Genomic DNA, 15,693 nt, shown 5'->3' on the forward strand with positions numbered 1-15,693 from the left:
CAGGACTGGGGACCTGGAGAAGGAGAAAAGGGCTATGTTTGTTTTTTAACCCTCACCAAGGAACTGTTTTTATTGATTTTAGAGAGAAGAAGGGGGAGAGAGAAAGAGATCAATCGGTTGCCTCCCGTACGTACCCCAACTGAGGATAGAATCCACACCTAGGTATGCGCCCTGACCAGGAATGGAACCAATAACCTTTTTGGTGTACTGAACAACGCTCCAACCAACCGAGTCACCCTGCCAGGGTTTGCATAAATGCTTTTTAAGGAAGAAAGCTTATCATTAAATGTCTTATTCTCCAAAGACTCTACTTAGTTTATACACTCTCAGATTAATTATAACAAGGTCAGAGGAGATATAGGCAAGGATTACTTGTCAAGGGGTTGTGAGCAAACTTAATTTCCTACCATAAATAGAGTTTGCAACTCTAAATGAACATTCTGTATATATGTGTGTGTGTGTGTGTGTGTGTAATCACACTTTTTCTCTAACACATATACAAAACAAAACAAGCATTGCAGTTTCTATGGCCTTAAGATTAAGAGTTACATTCCAAAGAGAATTAACAGTAAGCCTAGAGTTAAACTGTGGAAGTTTAGAGAGCACTCCTGAAAATAAACTACTCAAGGTAATGATGACAAGATTACAGCAAGAAGAGAATTAACTTTTTAAAAATTTCCCTCTTATATGAAGGAAAACCAGTATGAATTTTGTAAAAGGAATGCATGCTTATTATAAATTATTCAAGCACTCATAGAGGTTAAAAAATTCAAATGCCACAGCTCATAAATAATTAGCAGTTAGAAGGGTATCATTCTAGAATCTTTTCATGCTTGCGTTCCAGAAAGGCTAAACAGATACATTGAAATAGTTTGATAAATATGTGATTGTTTTATATATAGTATTTTCATATATAGTCATGTTATTGCATTTAATTTTATTTGTATCTAAAACTTGAGAAAGAAATCCAAAGGAATCTGAAAGAACTGTAAAATTTCAAATAAATGTTTATTCACCTCAAGAGATTTTATTTTGAAAGATTCTTCTATAATTACAAAAAAAAGATTTTGGGGGAAAAACACATTGAGATTATAGTAATCGTTTTTATAGTCTATATGTCAATTTGGGCATTATCATTTGATTCCCTGATAGGAAAGATCAGGACATTAGATCCAGAATCTTCCTTTCCCCTCCCCCACATATTCATATATTGTGGTATTAATATTTACATATACATTGTATTTACATTTTAGTTTATAACTGTAATTTGTAAAATGTTTTATATTAATATTATTTCACAGTTAAATGTTTCCATGGCTTCTCCATTCCCTGAAAACTTCATTTTGATTTACAGAAATTTAACTTCAAATAAGACCTTTACCCTTCTCAGCTCATGCTATTTATCTCTTGAATTTTTTTTATTCTCAAAAGTACTTATTTTCAACAATATTTCCCCTTAAATTTTTCACTCTAACTTATGTCTTACTTTTCCTTAAATACTTAAGTTTTTCTCAAGGGTTGGAGAAATTACAAGATTTTACCCAATGCCACACAGCTAGTGTGCAAAGTAGGATGCAAATACAGGCCTAATTTCAGAGCTCACCCTGTTGTATGTATTTATTGTCTGTTGCCCTCATTCACTTATACATTTGCTCATTTCCCACCTATCTATCATGTGTTACCCCCGTCCATCCATCAAACAAGCATCTACCTACTTCTTCATTACTCCACTCGCACACATATGATACAAACTTACATACATGCAGGGTGGGGCAGGAGTAAGTTTACAGTTGTTCCTATGGAAAATAATACAATAATTAATAAATAATAAAACAAGAATAAACTCTGGTTCGTGTACTCACAACTGTAAACCTACTTTTGCCCCACCTGTATATACGTAGCCAATCATCGATCCAAACGTTCCATCTATTCCATCTACCAATCCACCCATCATCTTTCCACTCACCTATCTATCCATTTATCTACATTCATTTGCTCCAGCATCCATCTATCCACCCATATATAGATTCCTACATAGATACATCCACTCACCCAGACATTCATCTACCATCTACTCACCCACAAACCCACCCATTCACAAATCATTCCATTTCATCTGCCATAGATCCTCTTATCCTTTCTATTAATTCACCTACTCATCCAACCAAGTTTACCAGTTTACCCAATCACTGATAACTGTGAAACCCAGACCGTCCGTAGAATAGGAAGTGGTCTTCTTCTAAGATTCTCTTAAGATCTCACCCCATTTCTCAGTCATCAAGAGAAGACCACAGCATTCCATGAGCACAGTAAGGCAGCCTGTGAGCTCACACCCTAATTGTCTCTCACTCAGATGAAAATTCTTGCAACAGAGACTATGAGTCTTACAGTATCCTATTAAACATGGAGCCCTCTGTTAACAATCTCCCCAATTATTAAAACCTCTAAATTTCTTACAGTAACCAATCTTCTGTTGAAGACTCATCAGCAAAGATTACAACCTCAGACCAGGAGGCAGGCATTTTGCCATATTTGGACTCCTTTAGGACTCCTCCGTCACTGGCCTGAAATGCTTATGTGGGCACAACCTTCCATCAGTTCACCCACTGCCTAGCTCTCTGGCCATCCAGCCAACACCGAATGTGACTTGTCAGTGTACACACACAGTAGTTTAACATCTACTCTCCTCACCCGGGTTACAGGTTAAACAGCCTGGAAGCTCCACTTCAGTGGGCCTCAGAAGCTGAGTAAGAGAAGCTTAGTTTCTCACTCAGGCGAGTGGTTCGAAGCTAGAACAATTGGATCAAGACTATTCATGAAAAATACACGTCAAAACACACCAAGGCGGAAGAGTATAGAAATACAGATAAATTTTAAACACTTTCTTGCAGAGTAATTTGCAAACTAGAAATAAGGAAACTATAATCAAACCCAGAGTTGAAAAAGAAAAGGAGACAGAGGAGAAAGGAAAGAACATTAATAATAATGATAAGGAGTGAAAGGAGGGGGAAGGGCGATACTAGTGCCTGACGGAGTGAACTCGCCCCACCTCTGGTTGCCTTAAAAAAAAAAGAGAGAGAGCCCAGCCTGCATGGCTCAGCGGTTGAGCATGGACCTAGGATCCAGGAGATCACGGTTCAATTCCAGGTCAGGGCCCATGCCCGGGTTTCAGGCTCGGTCCCCAGTAGGGGGCGTGCAGGAGGCAGCCGATCAATGACTCATCACTGATGTTTCTATCTCACCCTCTTCCTCTCCCTTCCTCTCTCTGAAATCAATAAAGATAATTTTTAAAAAAATAGAGAAACTACAGAAATGAGATGGAGGAGCTAATATAAAACTATGACTAACCCCTGGGGAGGCTAAAAAGCTGGGGTGAACTAATGACAAGTTAGTAGCAATCTGAGGTGGGGGAGGCAGGTACAGAGGTGGGAAGAAAGGGAAATGGAGAGATTTTGAGTTCTGTTCACTCTTCTCTCCCACGTATCCCAGGAAAGGTGACTGGTGGCCTCTGCCGCTGGAAGGAAGAAATCAGTGGCAAAAGCCTGGCTGCTCAGGAACGCCAGGGTAGTGTCAGAGTCATGCTGAGTTGAGATTCCCATCAAAACAAATGCCCAGATGGCCAGATGCCCAGGTGTTCACCTCCCACTCTCCCCTAGTCCCTCATGGATAGTCCATGATCTTGTGAATGGTGGCTGACCATTCTAAAGATCTTATCTCCTTTAAGTGCTGCTTTTTTCTTCTTCAAATAATTTAAAGAGGAATCTCAGACTAGAGAAATTTCTCTGTGAAATGAAAGCAAAAGGGATGTTGAGTAGCAATTCCGAAGCACCCGAGGTGCTCCAACCTGGGGCTCATCCCACCCCTTCTTTCAGAATCACCAGGAGGGACAAAAACAGACCTTCAGCATATCCCTTACACGTTAGCAGACTGAGCAGCTAATAACCACAAGGGAAACAAGTTTACAAGGTGAAATCAGTAGAGACCTAAGGAGTAAAACCACCATAAACTATATACAATCAACTGGACACCCTGCACAGACAGATCAAGAGTGTAAAACTAAGTATAATAAATATAACAAATATATTTGAAGATATAAGAGAGAATATTAAATAAGAAGGAACAAGAAGCAATAAGATAAAATAAAAAAGAACACTGTGCTCTTCTGATGAAAGATAAGTAGTTCATTCAGGACACGAAGAAAAACTAGGCACAGTTTTTTAAAATATACTTGAAGATATTGGAAAGAGAGCAGAGTAGTCATGGGCCTGGATCTTGGAGAAAATGGGAATCCAGAAAAGCATGCTGCACATTTGGATGACTTCTGCCCTGGGGGCATTTACTGGCTCTGGACAAGTCAGCCGAGAGCCTGAGCAGTGTTTCAGTCCATCTCCAAGGAATGCGGTAAAAAGTTAGAGTCTATAACTCATGTTAGGATGAGAACCCAAGTGGACCCGCTCTCACAGAGATTTCAGTCCAGCCATACATCATCTCAAGCTCTGAAATTGGATTTACAAGAATACCAGTTTGCTAGAAATTCCTAGAGCCTGGCATAAACAAATGCAAGCCCTTCTTAGAGAAAGATAACACGTTCCTCTAAGTCCTAGGTTTCAAATATGCAAATTAAAACTACTGTGAGAAATCAGTACAAATCCACCAGAATATCTAAAATTAAAAGACTTAACAATATTAAATGTGGGCAAGGATGCGAAACACTCAAACTCTCACATTCCACTGTGCTTGGTACAACTACTTTGGGAAGCTGGAAATATCTACTAAATCTAAAAATATACACACTGTATGTTTAGCAATTCCACATCTAGGTATATACCTAGAAGAAATATATATAGTTAGTACATATATTCACTAAAAAAACATGTACAAGACTTTTCATAACAGCAGTATCTATGATAACCAAACATTGGAAGCAACTGAAATGTCCCTCTACAATAGATGAATAAATAGGCTGATAGATACACACAATGGAACACTATACAGAAGTGACAATGAAGAGCCCATTAAAACCAACAACACTAAACCACGCGGTGGCAGGTAAGTAAGAGGCAGTTTGGTAAAACCTCGATTAATCAGAATGCCTGGGAGCGCTTCTACCCTTGGCGTGTGCTCCGCGTTCCCAGGGGCTCACGCCTGTTCCGTGTGCCATAACGGGTCAGGTAAATACCGAGGCAAATGGGAATCGCAGCCCCAGCCTCCAGGAGCTCATTGTCCAGATGCACCTGATTGTCAGGGCAACGAGTGGCTCTGTCAGTCGGCAGCCCCAGGGTCAGGGAATCCAGGGCACTGTCCTAGCGACTGCAATGCTGACATTCAGGACGTCATTGCTCCTTCTCTCCCATGGGGCAGCTGATTTAGGATAAAACGATCCGTAGGAGCAGTTGGTTCGAGGTAGACGTGCCCATCACTGGTGCCTCCTCTCTGACCGGCCAGGTCTGCCCGGGCGCCTGTGCCCTACAGAGGCGCCCAGAGAAGAGATCTGGGCCTACAGAGGGGAGGGAGGGCCAGAGGCCGCACGGGGTGACAGAGGGCCCGCGGCACGCACAGTCCGCCACACCCTGGCTCACCCCTCCACCTCTCCTTTCCTTTCCCCGTCTTGGTGGCTGCGCTGTGCATCGGTGTCGCGCGAGGCGGGGAGGAAGGGAATGGCATCTAGGTTTAAAGACCAGACACAAATGTCTCTTGACAATTTTATGTCATTTTTCTGGATTCAAGGGAGGGGTAGAGCGGGGAAGACAGACGTAGAGGGGCAACGAGAGACGGCCTGATTCGGGGTCTGCCGGAGGCAAAGCGAGGCGGTTCTCTCCCGCCCGGGTGCGGACTCCGGGTGGGCGGACCGACGCCCCCCAGCCCCGCAGCGCCGCGGGTCCCGCATGACATCAGAGGCTGGGGAGCGAGCAGAGCGCAGGCGCCGGCGGAGGAGGGAGGCGGCGGGGACGAGTCGCGCGGTCTGTAGAGCGCTCCGCCGCCGCGCTGCCCTGCGCCCGCTCCGCTCGCGCCTCCCGTCCGCGCGGCGCCTCCGGCGGCCAGAGCGCGCCCCCAGCACCGCAGCGAGCGCCGCCTTCGGCAGCCCAGCCCAGCCCAGCCCAGCCTTCCTCCTCCTCCTCCTCCTCCTTCGCCACCGCCGGACACGCAGCCGCAGGCCGGGGCCGGGACGCAGCTGGGGAGGCAGGGACGCGCGCAGCCAGCCCTTCCCCCTCCGGCTCCCGCACCGCCGGCCGCCTCCCCTCGCCCTCCTCCTCTCCCCTCCCGGCTCCTTCGCTTCTCCTCCTCCTCCTCCTCCTCCTCTCCTGGCCCCGGCTGCCAGCACCATGTCCGCAGGGGGAGATTTTGGGAACCCACTGAGAAAATTCAAGTTGGTGTTCCTGGGGGAGCAGAGCGGTAAGTACCCCGCTTGTCTCTTGGCTTCGCGCCGAGTCATCCGCAGCCGCCAGAGCATCAACCCATTTGGGACACCCGGCGCGGGCTCCGGGCCCCTCGGTGCCCGGGTAGAGGGGAGGGATGGGCAAGTGGAGGTCGCGGCCGGCTCGGGCGGGGCCGGGCAGGGGAGGGGCCAAGGATAGAGACCCAGAAAACGCTAGGGCCAGAGGCGGGGGTGACGCTGGGATCTGGGGCGGGGGGCTGGGGGGGCGGGTGCAGGAGCAGGTGCAGGAGCAGGTGCAGGTGCGGGGCGGCGGGGCGGGAGCCCGGAGGGCGGCGGCTCGCCCCGCGGCGCCAGCTAAGGCGTGAAGGCGGCGGGCTCGCTGGCTCGCTCGCATTGCGGCAGCGGCTGCGGGCGACCGGGCAGGTGGCGGGGCGCTGGCGGGGGGTCGGGGAGAGGACAGACGCTCCTCTTCGGGGAACGAGGTGGGTCTGGCGTCTGCTGCCCTGCCTCCCAATGCACCAGAGGGGCTCCCTGCGGACCCTGCCCGCAACCATGCGTAATTTCGGGCGTCCAGGCCCAGGGGCAAAGGGCCTTGGGGGAAAAACAGACACCTGCTTCCTCTCGAAGGAGCGAGTCTGGGCTGTGGGAGCGCCTGCTTCCCCTGGCTTATGTCCCCTGGCTACTCCCCTGGACACAGAAGGTTCTAGACCCGCTGCCCTTCACTGGCATATGTTAGCCTCTTTAGGGCTCTGGGGTCTGGGCGATGGCAGGGAGGATTCCCCAACGCGAAGCAGATTTGGGGGATGGTACAGGGGTGCCTTGCACCAAGAGGCCGTGGAGAAGCCCGGCTCTGGACAGAGAAAGGATCTGGCGACACGCCCTGCCTAGCTTCCCCGCACCCCTCCCGGATTCTTCCCACCCCCACCTCCTAGCTCACCGCCCTTCTTGGGGGAGGGGAGGTCACTGTGGCAGCCGGCCAGGGGCGGGGAGAGGGGGAGAGACACGCTTCCCTGCTGCTAGCAGCCTTCCCTGGGAAAGCATCTTTGAAACCCAGGTTGGTCCCAAGGTGGGAATACCAGATTGAAGAGCATGGACCCCTGTGACACCTGTAGGAAGGAGTGGTTCTCAGAACATCCCTCCAGAGGCCTCTCACCCTGGAGCTGCAGGCCCTGCCCAGCTCTACTCAGGGAGAAGGCAGTCCCTGGGGCCAGACTCCTTGCTCTAGCTCTACAGACCAGTCCAGTTCGCCGGGTTTGGTGCCTCTGTGTACAAAGAGCCAAGATGCAGGCTACCCTGGGAGAACCTGGTGGACTCAGAGAACAGTGTTACTGTGGTGTGTGTACATGTGGGTTGTGGAGGTCACATGGCAATCTCCTGTCTGCTGCTGCCCATTACCTGGGATGGACGGTAAGGGGAAAGGGTATCAGAAGGTGGTCAGGCCCTAGCATGGGGATGGGGCATTTCAGAACAAGGTCAACTCAGCCAGCCATCCCTGTGTCCTGGACTCTGAGTTTCTGATCTTCATTGACTTCAGTTCCAGATCTCACTTTTCCCTGGGCCTGAAGGGATTTCAGGGTCTTCACACCCCAGTGCTAGGCTCACTGGGCCTGGAGCCCTGGGAGAGAACTCTGCAGGGATCAGGCAGCCTGGGCATTGAATTCCAAGAGCAGATTCTGAGGCCTTGCTGAGCCTCAGTTTCTATCTCTGTAAAATGGTTACTTGAGGGCAATCCTCATTCCTTCATGTTTACCTAGTGCTTCTCAGAGGGCCTGGACCCTCGTAGGTTCTCAACGAACATTTGTTTATTCTAAGTCTGAACATGTTTTAGTCAAGGGCCAGGGCTTTGATGAGAAGAATGTTTTGGTGACTTTGAGTGAAAAACTCAGGGCTCCCTCAGAATCCCTGATGGGCTTAGGCCCCTCCTGAGTCCTGCAAATCCCCTTTGCTCCTGAAATCACAGAAATTAGGCCTCAGAGATGGAGCCCCTCACCTCCCTGGCATGTTTAGGTGGGATGTCTGAGCCCCAGGAAAGGGGAGGGCTTGCCCAGAATCCCATTGTGAGTCGTTAACACTTTTGGGGCTGGAACCCACGTCTTCTGTTCCTAGTCACTAACTTGTCATTGGGAAATAAGATGACCTTGAATTGGGGAAGACCAGAATTGGGGAGCCTTCCTAAGAGAGGGTGAGGGTTGCCACTATCTGGTGAGGCTTGGGGCTGGATTAGGTTACCTGGTGGGAATGCAGGGTCCCTGGAACATGGTCATTAGGGATGTAAGGCTCTGCTGTCAGTGAGATTGGCTATTGGCCACTCTGGCCCCTCCTAGCAGGGAGTCCTAGGCTCTGAAAAGCCTCCTCCTACTTGAGTGTGTCATCAGTGGGCTACCTTAGATTTTACAGAGCTTTCAGTGTCCCTGAGTTAGGCAGGGGACACGTGCATCTCTGAGTCTGGTGGGACTGGGGAATTGCCACTGCAGCCACTGCTTCCAGCTTGCCTGAACACAGTTTGCATGTGTTGGTCCTTTGTGCCAGCATCTTGTGCAGCCTCTGCAGTGGAGGGAGACCCTGAGCTCTGGCCCTCACCTCCACCCTGGCTCTCCCTCCCTGCGTGACCTCGGAGGTTCCCTCACCTACACACAGGAGATGGGCTAGCTCAGCTCAGCGGAGTTTTCTAGAGCAACTGGGCTTGCCTGTTTGAGCTGAGTCCACTGGAAAGGCGCCAGGGGAGGGGGCTGGGGAGATGTGGCCTTCTCTTGTTTCCTGTGCCTGACAAGTGGGTGAGGACAGCTGGATTCCAAATAAGAGTACCCAGCCTGGAGCCTGGTGATGAGGAGAAGCACCGGATCTTCAAAGATGCCAGGGGCCTGGTTTGAGTGGGAAGCCCTTGAGGAACACCTCTAGCCCGTGGGAGAGCCCCTGCTCCTGGCAGCAGGATGACTGCTGTCCCTCGGACTATGGAATACGGCTGGCTGTCAGTGTCAGCCTGGCAGTGGGCAAGATTGTGGGGAGGATGCTATGGACTCAGGATGAGGTGTTTCCTTGCAATAGGAAGGCTGTGCAGTCCTGCTGGAACTTAGATGGCTCTCTGGGCCTGCTGGTCATGCCCTGTGCTGATGGCAGTGGTGGGGGACAGAGGAGGTGATGTACACCAGTCCTGACTGGGGTACTTGGCAGCAGCCAGTGAAGACAGGCACAGCAAGTGTCTAAGAAAGGAGAGCGGGCCTGCGGCACACACATCTTTCTCCTGAGTTCTGATGGCAGTCTGAGGGGTTAGGTTCATCTCCATGAGTAAAGTAAGAGGGAGGGATGTGGGTGTGTTGATTGCGCTCTGGCCTTTTCTGAGCTTCCTTCCCTGAGACTCTTCCAGCTGAAGCAGGAAGATTGATGGACACAAGTTTGGGCCGCTTTCCCAGGCTGAGGCCAACAGGCCAGCTTCTCCCTCTGACCAGCCACCTCCCTGTCCTGCCCTTGCCGATTGTGCTGCTACAGGTGGAGCACAATGTGATGGTGTCCCTGGAGTTGTGCAGCACTGTGACCCTATTTGCAGCTGCCACTTGGTCCCTTAGTCATTTGTTCACTCACCCCTCTCTCCCTCCCCCGCCGCCTTCTCTCTCCCTTCCTCCTTCCATCATCCATTTATTTATTTAATCAGATCTTTGAGTGTCTCCCCACCTCGTGGAACTTATGGTCCACTGGGGAGCACAGACATTTGTGGGTATAATTACCACAAAGGCCTGTGAGAGCCGTGACAGCTGCTCTAGAAGCACATAAAGAGGAGATGCTTCTGCAGGCAGCCGGCTGGTGCTCCTTTGGGCCGGGTGCAGGGAGTAGGTCCTCTGAGGGTCCCACCCTCTCCAGGGAGCTTTGTTCTCCCTGCTCTGGAGAAGGTGTGTGGGGTGGAGGAGTCAGGGGACACGGGCAACTCTCAGGTGTCTGGCTTGTTAATGCTGAGAAGGGGCTTTTCCTCCACTTTTGTCCCAGTCCTCCAGGGTAAGGAGCAGTCATTGGCCCCCCTCACTGTCTGGAGGGCTCACCCTCCTCAGCCCATCGCCTGGCTTAGCCTGACCCCTGCCCTCCTACCACCCACACTACCCACAGCCACACAAGGAGCTGGCCTGAAGGTTGTGCCTGAAGCCCATATGAGAAGTTTTTTCTCCCTACCAATTCCCAGACTGGCTGGCTCCACTGTGCCAGCTCCCCTGGGCACTCACCGTGTTTGTTTTTTCCTGGGCATTTTAAAAACAATCACATGCTGCTCCATGACCTCTCTGTTGTCTCAGTTACTCAGGATTTTTAAATATTTATTAACTTTTTTTCTAAGTACAAAAACCCTAATTGAATTTGAAGCCCTTAAGGGCAAAGTTCAGAACCTTAGGAGGACTAGAGCTTAGTCACCATTCCCCCTCCCCATCTTCAGGAGGTTCATAATCTCAGTTTGGAAATGATAAGGTTGCCCTGCTGTGTGAGAGTTGCTGCTGGCCCATCAACAGATTAAAGTAAAGGGAATCAAGGGGGCTTTGGAATCGGCTTCTGCATCCTGACGACTGCTGCTGTCTCAAACCAGGTTTTTACCAGCAACACCTAAGAATCTTTCACAGACAATTAGATCATTTAGTCTTGGTCATGGCCAACTCACAGTTCATCTCATTCTCAGGGCACCCCCATCCCCACCACCATCTCTCAAGACCTATGAGAAAGCAGTAAGGCCACCAAAGGTGGGAAGGAAGGAACACATCCAAACCAGATGCCATCAGAGCTCACTGTGAGATCTGAGGTCAATCAACAAACTGCCCTGCGCCTTAGCTTCTGGCCTTGCTGTATCTCCTCCCAATTTCTCTCCCATCCTCAGTGTCTGGAATGAGAGAGGGAACCTTAGATTTTGTGTATGGACCCAGAACCTTTGCTTCATTTGCTTAGAGAGGTGTGTGTGAGGTGAGAGAGTCAGATACCAAGATGAGAATTCACCTGTACTTGGTGTAAGAGAAAAGTTGCACCTCAATGCTGATGACAGAGACAAGAGAACTAACCAGAAGAGAAAAAAAAAATGACTAGACTCTGTTCTGATTGTGCAGATGTGATAGTAATTACATCTTTTGCATGATCTGATTATCAGTTTCACTTACCGCCCCCAAATTAGAATGAATCTCATTAAAATATAACAAAATATCCTCTTGTCCTTTTGTTACTACATCCCTAAAATCAGCCCATGAATATTTATCCTTATAGGTGTTGCCCTGGCATTGCAAACTTACCGGGTGCAGGCCTACAGGTGGTATCATCTGTGTCCCATCCAGGCTGCAGAGTGCCCCTGTCCTGTCCACGCCATCTCTTCCACTGTTGCTGAATGAATGAACCATTGAGCATACAGGCTGTTGGTCGCAATGTAAATAATCTAGGAAGATTGTTGGACAGAACTACTGAGGAAATGAGGAAAGGTTAGGTAGAATAGAAAATTCATAAACATCAGGGTGAACTACTGACAGACTGCTGGGCATTTTCTCCACTGTCTCTGTCTGTCATTCTTTTCTAATTGTCACCACAGAGAAGACGAAGATGGGAGAGTTTGCCAGGGAGAAGTGCCAGACACACCCTGATATGGGCAGATTTTGTTAAAGCTAAAAGGCAGGCTGTCGGGAAATGGTGGGGCCCCTGGCAGGGCCTGGGGACTTAAGTCTTGAGGGGATGGAGATGGAGGGCCAGCCTCAGCTTCCTGGAACAGGGAAGGAAAGAGTGAAGATTTCTGACGCCTGAGAGAGGTTCTTTACTGTTCCTTGGGGCTTGGAATTTCCAATTTCCTTTATTATTTTTATAACTTTTGCCTTAAACTAAGTGGGATTTTAAAAAAATAAATAAATGTTCAATGCTCTGAATACTTTATCAGTTTAGTAAAATAATTTATTTTATTAGAAAAGCACATTTATCCTGGTTTCTTGGTAACAAGACCAGTGGTGACTCAACCACATGTTCTGGGACAGGTACCACCTGTTTCTAGGTAGTGACATACCCAGGGGACAGGCTGGGGTCCAGGAGAAAGCATACTATACCTTGCCCATGAGTAGAAAAGAATCTTTAAAGCAAAGGGTACTTCCAGGAAATGCATTAGAAGAATGGCATCCCAGAGCCCCAGCAGGTGCCTGGACAGTGGGGTGGAGTGGGGGAGCAGTGGGGTATGGGGGAGGGGGAGGGAGTCCTCAGTTGTGTGCCTTCCCTGCTGGAGACCACAGCTTTCTTTCAGTGCCTAGACAGTCAGTGGTGGGCATGTTGCCTTAGTGGGGTTTCCCCAGAGAAAGGGGCTTCCACTATTGAGGTAACCAACTCACCCAGCTTCCCCTGTGGCTGGAGATGAGGTGAGGATGAGTCACGGAGGATGACTCGGCCATGAGCTGGCGATTTGTTCTGAAAGAAGTGGGGAACTGGTGGAGGATCCTCAGCTGGGCAGTGGCTCAGTCCCGTCCACACGTAGGAAGGATTGTCATTCTAGGGCCTTGGAAGGAGAGTGGATGCGGAGGGGTCCTTCCTGACAAAATGGGGCTGACCCTCCAGTTAACCTCAGATGGCATTGGGGAACACCCACCCACTCTGCCTGAGGGTCTGCAAGGGGTACCCTGAGGTAGACATGGGATTCACCCATTTCACAGGTTGGGAGGCAGAGGATCAGTGAAAGCTGATCATGCCCAGGAACTCACTGCTAGTGTGGCAGGATTAGGACTCGAACCCAGGCCACTATGAGAAACAAACAGTAATCTGCTGCACCTCGTGCCTCTAAGGCAGGCCCAGGCCAGGGAGTGGGGAGAATGGGATAGAGGACCATGGTGGCCTTATGGACATGAGATCAGTCAGAAATGCCTCCTAGGGAATGTGTCAAGCTCTTTGCCCAGGAGGAGCCAGCAGATCACAGCATGAGGGTGGGTGTGAAGTCCTTTGATTCTCCTAGGCTGGTGAGGGCACTGGAGCCCTGAGCGGGGGGAGGGCCTCTGGGGAGTGGGTCTCCATGTGGGAGTCTAGTAGAGCTGGAATTGTGGATTGCACAGCAAGTACTCCATCCTTACAGCAAATGAACTGCTTATTTGGGGTAGTTCAAAGGGAGTTGGTAGAGAGTATGGGGATAGCTAAAGCCCTCCCAAGTCATCCCTCGGCCCACTGCATAGAGGAAGGACACTACCCAGGTTTCATCTGAGAATTAATTACTATGAAGGCAGAACCAACCAAAGTAAGTGGCTGCCCTCATCCTTCCCCTAGGCCTGGAGCAGTCAGGTCCCTGGAGACCCTGATTCTCTCCCCGGTTAGCTGCCAGCCAGTTGTGTGGTTGGATAAGCCCCATGCCATTTCTGGCTTTCTCGATGTGCCCCCAAGAAGCTGCCTGACTGAGTGACCACTCTAGCCAGTGGAGCTCAAACTCTGGTTCTGTAATTTAGTGCCAGCTCAGAACATGATGCCAAGCCAGTAGCACTCCCAGCCTGGAGACAGCACTGCTGGCCAGAGGAGTTAGAGGGGCTGCAGGGGTGAGGGTGTGGGGTCAGGGCGTCTGTCAGCTGTTTTATCGCTGGAACATCTGCCAGCAGGCCGGAGGGCAGGATCCTCTCCAGCCTGCTACCTCTTCTGCCGGGAGGCTGTCTTGGCTCACCTCCTGGGCCCAGCCCTCCCTCGTGTGCCCCCAGGGTACTCTGGCTTGTCCATCTGAGGATGTGTTTGGCTCAGGTTGCCAGGCAACAGGAATGGGGCTGTCCTGCCCTTCCTGCTGCAGGCATTTATTCTGTACAGAGAGGACCTACGCTGAGGATAACAGAACAAGTGACAGCTCCCAGGTACTCCAACTCTAGGACACTTCCTTCTGCAGCCAGGCAGCAGGGGGTAAGCAGGAAGGGCTGGAAAAGGGCCGGTGCCAAGAGGGGTTTGCTGTGTTTCCACCAGGCAAGCCAACTTACTGGCCTGGCCCCAGCTCCTACTCCAACCCCACCTCTCTCTCCGTTCTCCTGAGACCCCAGCTTCCTCCCCAGCCCCGCCCTTCACTGTCTGGATGGTGTTGGGATGTAACAGGACCACCCTGTGCTCATTTTCCTCACCAGACACTGGGGTGATTATTGCCTTGTTGGGGTTTCACAAAGACTGAATACCTCACCGCTTGGCACGTGGTAAACGCTCAGGTAATAGGTGATTTTGTTAATGAAATAGTGAAAGCAATCCCCCCTTTGTAGATGTATGAGGGAAAGTTAGGTAAGGGGCGAGGTTTTGAGAATCACTGATCTGTCATTTTTGTGTCGTGAGCTGCAAAGTGCACATCGTGTGATCTGACAGGTAGAACTGCGTGTCCCATTTTATAAACGAAGAATACGAGGTTGTGAGAGGTGAAGGCTTTTACGTGGAGTGCAGGACCCAGAGTGGCTACTGCTGAGGTGGGAAGAGCACCCAGGTTTCTGACTCCCTGGCTCCTGTTTTCCCTGCTGCCCATCTCAGTAGGAAGTGGAATAGACTCACTCTGCCCCACTTGGTGGGACACCCCCTCTCCCCCCAGCTGCTCACAGAAGAACACTTCATTTTCTTTTTTAAAAAAATTTTTTTTTATTGATTTCAGAGAGAGGAAGGGAGGGAGGAGAGAGAGAGAAACATTAATGATGAGAGAGTCATTGATCTGCCTCCTGCACGCCCCTTGCTGGGGATCGAGCCCCTAACCCGGGCATGTGCCCTGACCGGGAATCGAACCACGATCTCCTGGATCATAGGTCGATGCTCAAACGCTGAGCCACGCCAGCAGGGCGAGCACCTCATTTTCACAGCTCTGGTGCTTCCCCGAGGAGCACAGCCCAGGTGTACTGCAGGGTCAGAGGCTTTGAGTTATTGTGATTAGAACAGTACTTGGTGAGGTAAGCAGGTAATAAGTCTCAGCCAGAATGAATGTTTAGTACAGAGCAAGGCTGTGGGCATGGTTTCCTGGGGTTGTCAAGGAAGGCTTCCCAGAGGAGGTTGTGCACAGGAGCAGGAATTCACTGGCAGACAAGGGCATGATGAGCAGAGGGCTGGGCTGTGTCAAGGCTGAAGGTTGTGAAGGCCTTGGGGCTTTGGGGAAATCGGGCGTGGGGCACGGTGGCTGGACTCTGGCCTAGGCGGCCATAGCGTGGTGGGAGAAGGAGTTGAACCTGGACAGGTCTCAAAGTGAGGCCCCACAGGGCTTTGCTTCCACATGCAGGAGTCAGGTTCTTCCCTCCAGGCAGTGAAGGAAGATGCACTGGGGGCTTTGATTAAGGAGGGACATGCTCATGAATTAGAGGAGGGAGGTGGGGTATGGTCTCATTGGAGGCGGGAGATCCAGGCGGCCTGAACCA

General features: G+C 50.3%; 1 protein-coding gene across 1 annotated transcript in view; it reads left to right on the forward strand.

Annotated features, from left to right (window-relative positions):
* Positions 1–6,106: 6,106 nt before the first annotated feature.
* Positions 6,107–15,693, forward strand: part of RAB6B (RAB6B, member RAS oncogene family) — a 46,174-nt gene continuing 36,587 nt past the window's right edge. The window contains exon 1 of the mRNA XM_081159349.1: positions 6,107–6,393. Within this exon, the coding sequence (XP_081015475.1) occupies positions 6,324–6,393 (70 nt within the window). The 5' untranslated portion in view covers positions 6,107–6,323. The remainder of the gene's footprint in view (positions 6,394–15,693) is intronic.

Source organism: Miniopterus schreibersii (assembly GCF_964146895.1).
Source record: "Miniopterus schreibersii genome assembly, chromosome: 15".
Classification (NCBI taxonomy): Eukaryota; Metazoa; Chordata; class Mammalia; order Chiroptera; family Miniopteridae; genus Miniopterus; species Miniopterus schreibersii.